This window comes from Rosa rugosa, chromosome 1 (assembly GCF_958449725.1).
Source record: "Rosa rugosa chromosome 1, drRosRugo1.1, whole genome shotgun sequence".
Taxonomy (NCBI): domain Eukaryota; kingdom Viridiplantae; phylum Streptophyta; class Magnoliopsida; order Rosales; family Rosaceae; genus Rosa; species Rosa rugosa.
In genome coordinates, this window is record NC_084820.1 from 44,006,843 (window position 1) to 44,012,703 (window position 5,861).

Below are 5,861 nucleotides of genomic sequence, written 5' to 3' on the forward strand. Positions count from 1 at the left end.
GCTAGAGGCAGGAGTGCCTTACTTGAGTACAATAGGCGCATTATTGTACTTAGCTCAATGCACAAGACCGGACATCTCATTTTCCATGAAATTATTAGCTAGATATAGCTTTGCGCCAACGCGACACCATTGGATTGGTGTAAAAGATATCTTTCGATACTTGAGTTGTATGATTGATATGGGCTTGTTCTATCCATACAAAGAGATGATGGATTCGGACCCATCACACACCAGGAACGCCGCCAACACTGGCCTGCGTCCACTATCCCCATCCCAAAAGGACATGTGTTTTGGAAGGTTTTGCTGATGTTGGGTATCTCTCTGACCCACACAAAGGTCATTCCCAAAATGGTTAAGTGTTCACCATGGGTAAAGACCGTGATATCTTGGAGGTCTACAGAAATAGACCCTAGTCGCTATATCTTCGAACAATGCAGAGATTATTGCTCTTCACGAAGTGGTTCGTTATATGGATTGGATCCATAATTATGCATGTTCGAACAATTGTGGTTTGAAGTCTACCACAGATGAGCCTACGAACATTTAGGATAATTCTGCTTATTTTGAATAAGTGAAGCAAGGCTACATCAAAAGCGACAACACCAAGGATAATCAGCAACATCAAACTCTCTCCTCAAGACCAAAGTGAACTAGGTTCGATCTGAGGACAATGTGGCAGACTTGCTCACTAAGTCATTGCCTAAATTCCAGTTTCGAGAAACGTGTTGGTAGCATCGTTTGCGGAAGTTATCCAAACTCCCATGACCGTCGTCATCAGGGGGAGATGCTGACATCAGGGGGAGATGTCTACATGTATGGTCTCAAAACGTGAAGGGTGTGTTGTGCTCTTTTCCCCCTTTGTCCGAGGTTATTTTTGTCCCACAGGGTTTTTGTTACTCGGCAAGGTTTTTAATGAGGCAACGAGAGGAGCACCACGTTTGGGCGACACAAGGGGGAGTGTTCAAGTAAATCCAGAATATGTGTCTGGCCCAAACTCGAGGTTACTTGCTCTAGTTGAAATAGGGTTTATATTAGAGATATTCTCGGAGAATCTTAGGAGATATCCAATTAATGTACGATTATGTTTCCATGTACAACTCTATCTCTATGCTTGTAATCCTCTATATAAAGAGACCCCTATTATCAATGAAAGTACGACTTAATTCTCTCCTAATTCAGTTTTCCTTAAACACAAGTAATAATTTTAATTACAATGTATCTCGTATTTGATGTAAAAATCAATTAGTACAAATATAAACACCATTATAATTACTTCATTATTTATCAAATAATAATTTTAATTATAATGCATGTCGTATTACAATCAAAATCAATTAGTACAATTATAACGGTATTATAATTACTTCATTATTTATCAAGTAATAATTTTATTTTGTACTATATATCACCACCACTGAGTACCAAAGATGATCTGTAAGAAAAGTTTCAAATTGACACATACGGCCGCCATCAAAGTCTAAGAGCCACCGGTCTTCCTGTGTGCTCCACCAACCCTACCATTATGTGGCAAGGCACCATTCTTGTCTAGAATTGTCGAGGAATCACTAACAAAGAAACTCAACGAGCTTTGATTGACATGGTTCATGCAAAACGACCTCATCTGATCTTTCTGTCAGAAACCCTAGCACAGCAGAAACTGATCGATACGATCACGGCTCGTATTGGTTTTTCTGGAAATATTTGTGTTGATAAGCAGCCTGACTGTCAGAGGCATGCTATACTATGGAGTCCTGATCTCGATGTTGATGTACGCACGTCGTCCTTCCATCATATTGATGTCGATGTCTCTGAAATAGGGGAACCTGTCTCTTGGCGTTTTACAGGAATCTATGGTTTCGCGGCTAGGGGTGATCGAAATCAAACTTGGACTTTGATTGTAACCCTAGCTCGTGAAGTTTGCTCACTACCATGGCTCATGGCTGGAGACTTCAATGAGGTTTGGTGTAGAGAAGATAAATCGAGGGGTATACCACGCTCTGCCGCTGCTATGGATCTGTTTCAGAGAACTATGGGGAATGCGAGCCTATTGGAGATGGGTTTTTCTGGTTGTCGCTATACATGGTCAAATAAATTTACGAAAGAACAATTGGACAGAGGGTTTCAGTCTGTGTAATGGAGGAATTGTTACCCTTTTAGTCGGGTCGTTAAGCTGCCGCCATCGGAGTATTGATGTGCAAAAACAAAAGCCTGAGTTGAAGGAAGTCCAAGAGAAGTTGTTAGCCATTATGAAGGAGCCTTACTCCTCTGACCAGTTTGAAGAGCAGCGCAGGCTTCATGTCAAGCAAAGACAGTTACTTGCTCTCCAAGAAAAATATTGGAGGCAGAGATCTAGGCTAAAAGAGGGGGACCGAAATTCGGCCTTTTTCCATAGAAGGGCTTCAAATAGAAGAAGTAAAAACACAATCAATGGTCTTTTGTCTCCAACAAGTGTATGGCATGATCATCCTGCAACACTCCAACATATGCTCTTTGATTATTATTCACAGATTTTCACCAGGGAGGCTATGGATGATGAAGCTATCTCTACAATTTTCAGAGCGACACCAATGAAAGTTACGACAACTATGAATGAAGATCTGAATTTGCCTTACTCTGACGAAGAGAACAAAGCTGCACTTTTTCAAATGCATCTATCAAAAAGTCCGGGCCCGGATGATATGTCTCCTTTCTTTTATCAGAAATATTGGCATATTGTTGGGGTTGATGTTTGTCTAGCTATTAGATATTTCTTGAAGAAAGGGGAAATATGGGAGGAGTCGAATTTTACTCAAATCTGCTCGATCCCAAAAATTAAAAACCTAATAGAAGCAGCGCATTTTCGACCTATAGCTCTCTGCAATGTTATTTACAGAATTTGCTCCAAAGTGTTAGCCAACAGACTCAAAAGATGGTTGCCTGACATTGTCTCTCCCCTTCAAAGTGCCTATGTTCCGGGGAGACTAATTTCCGATAATACATTGGTTGCTACTGAAGTGGCACACTTCATGCATAAGCTCAGGACTCAAATTGAAAGTTTCTTCTCACTTAAGCTTGACATCAGTAAGGCGTATGATCGCCTGGAGTGGCCTTACTTACAAGCTATTCTGACTAAGTTGGGTTTATTTCCCAGTAGATCAATACAGTAATGAAATGTGTGACCTCAGTTAGTTATGCAATTTTGGTTAATGGTGAAGCTACGGACAAAGTGATTCCTACAAGGGGTATCAGACAAGGTGATCCACTCTCACCTTATCTATTTATCTTATGTGCTGAAGGTTTGTCTGCATTAATCTCTCAGGCTATGCAATATGGCAACCTTAAGGGACTTAAGATGTGCCCACAAGCACCGGTTCTTCATCACCTCTTCTTTGCTAATGATAGTCTTCTTTTTGGAGCGGCTACTATGGAGGAACACATGACTGTTAAATGCATTCTCAATACTTATGAAATAGCTTTAGGACAGAAGGTAAATTTTACTAAAAGCAGTGTTGTCTTTAGTAATAATGTTCACCATCATTTGAAGACGAACCTTGCTTCGATGTTAAATGTAAAATGTGTTGATGAGCATGATCGCTACCTTGGACTGCCCTTGCGGGTTGGTAGGTCTAAAACAGAAAGGTTTCAGTATCTTAAGGAGAAAGTCTCGAAAAAACTGGTGAGTTGGAAAGCAAAAATTCTTAGTTGTGCAGGAAAAGAAATTCTTATCAAAGCTGTTGCCCAAATTATGCCCACTTATGCTATGAATTGTTACCTTCTTCCCAAGAGCTTATGCGATGATATTCATCAATTTTGTGCTTCTTTCTTTTGGGGAGATATGGAAGACAGAAATAAAATCCATTGGAGAAGTTGGGAGCGTTTGTGTTTAACAAAAACATGAAGGAGGAATGGGTTTCAAGAATATTTATGCCTACAATTTGGCTATGTTAGCCAAACAAGGCTGGAGGTTTCTTACCAAACCTGAGTCTTTAATTGCTCAAATTTACAAAGCTCGGTATTTTCCTAATTGTTCCTTTTGGGAAGCTAAATTGGGTGATGCGCCATCATATTCATGGAGGAGTATTCTTGAAAGCAGACCACTTCTTAAAGCAGGTACTACATGGAGGATTGGTGATGGAACTCAAGTTAACATTTGGAAGCATCAATGGGTGCTCAATTGCCCAAGGTACATGATTCAGAGACCTCAAGGTATTGCTTTTGAGGTAGTTGCAGACCTGATCGACCCTCACACACGAACTTGGAATCAAACCAAGGTACAATCTTCTTTTTTGCCTCATGTAGCAGAGCAGGTTTTATGCATCCCCTTGAGTCAGCGTACCATGCAAGACCTCTTGCGGTGGAGCCCTGAGAAGCGCGGAACCTTCATTGTGAAGAGTGCTCACTGGATAGCATGTCAACAAGTGTTAGGCAATGTCTTAGCTTCATCCTCTTCCGGTGATCCATTTAAGGAACTGTGGAAGCGTCTTTAGAAAGCTCATGTTCCAGGCAAGGTTCTTATATGTGTATGGAGGGCATGTAACAACCTTTTACCTACAAGAGAGAAACTTCTCCGAAAGGATTATGTAGGAGAAGTTGGATGTCTCCTGTGCAATCATAAGGTGGAAACTTCAGCACACATTTTTTGTAAGTGTCCAGTTGCCCTTCAGTTACTTTCAGGTCAACCCTTTTCTTTGAAGCACACTATTCTGCCAAACCTAGACTTTAAAGAGTGGATGTTTGAGCAATCTCTTAATCTCAAAGCTGATGTTTTTGCTAAACTGCTCATGATTATATGGGGTTTGTGGAAAAGTTGAAATAACAAATTGTGGGAAGGCAAAGTGCAGTTAGCAACTGACATTCTGCTGGGATGCTTTACATGGCTTGGAGAATTTCACAAAGCGAGAATGAGTACTACTTTAGCAGCCCCAAACACTACTAAGAAATGACAAGCTGCTGCAACTCCTAAGCAAAATGTTGATGGAGCATTTATCCTGCAAGAATCATATGGTGGAACTGGAGGAGTTTTAAGAGACTCAAATGGAGCCTTTCAAGCTGCTTTCTCAAAGCCGGTGTTTCATGTAAACTCAGCACCACAAGTTGAACTGTTGGCCATCAAAGAAGGGCTGCAGTTCATCAAGAATTTGCAGATTCAGAATGCCATAATTGAAACAGATTGTCTAGTGGCAGTTCAAGAGATCACAGGTACTGCTTTGAATCTCTCAGTAACGAGCAACATTGTGCTTGATATTCAACATGAATTGGGTGCATTGCCGGGTGTACTGATCAAATTTGCACCCAGGTCATGTAATAGGGTTGCACATAAACTAGTTAATCTTGCTTTTGAAAGTTTACGACAAGCAACATGGCAGGGAGCTACTCCACCCTGTATTGTTGACCTTGTTTCACAAGATTGTAATCCTAATGGCTAATCTTTGAATAAAAATTCCAGTACTTTACTTCAAAAAAAAAAAAGTAATAATTTTATTTATAATGTATCAAGAAATTAAATTATTTATCAACAAATTCATATCTAATCAATCGCATTCGAACCGCTCTTGTACCAATTATGAGCTTGCCTTAATGTACAATGCCACTCATAGAGTTCTATCTTCAAAATTTTCCACCTCCCCACAAAAGCTGAAGTTGATTGGACCTTTCCACTCCAATTTGCGGCATAGTGTTGCTTCACGCCCTCCCATAGATCTGTTTTCTTTTGATCTTTACCCAAAATCAGATTTTCGCTGACATATTTTCAAGACTTGCACAATTGAATGTCTTCCTCATTCGTCCATCTCGTCCCGGATTTTTATCTATGCCTTCTTCGCCATGTGTAGCCATATTGGAATAAAAAAAAAATTGGAAGATGAAAGCTATAGGAAGAGGAG

The 5,861-nt window shown here is 40.3% G+C and overlaps 1 protein-coding gene across 1 annotated transcript; it reads left to right on the forward strand.

Annotated features, from left to right (window-relative positions):
- Window positions 1-1,597: 1,597 nt before the first annotated feature.
- On the forward strand, window positions 1,598-5,405 carry LOC133728759 (uncharacterized). The gene is made up of 6 exons (XM_062156193.1): window positions 1,598-2,066; window positions 2,158-3,129; window positions 3,276-3,466; window positions 3,524-3,655; window positions 4,090-4,162; window positions 4,975-5,405. Exons 1-6 carry the CDS (start codon window positions 1,598-1,600, stop codon window positions 5,403-5,405), a joined length of 2,268 nt encoding a protein of 755 aa, XP_062012177.1.
- The last annotated feature ends 456 nt before the right edge of the window (window positions 5,406-5,861 follow it).

Coding starts and splice junctions, on each gene's coding strand:
- LOC133728759 (XM_062156193.1), top strand. CDS start 1,598: ATGGTTCATGCAAAACGACCTCATCTGATCTTTCTGTCAGAAACCCTA. Junction 3,467..3,523: donor AAATAGCTTTAGGACAGAAG/GTAAATTTTACT, acceptor CATCATTTGAAG/ACGAACCTTGCTTCGATGTT. Junction 3,656..4,089: donor AGAAAGTCTCGAAAAAACTG/GTGAGTTGGAAA, acceptor TTCTTAAAGCAG/GTACTACATGGAGGATTGGT.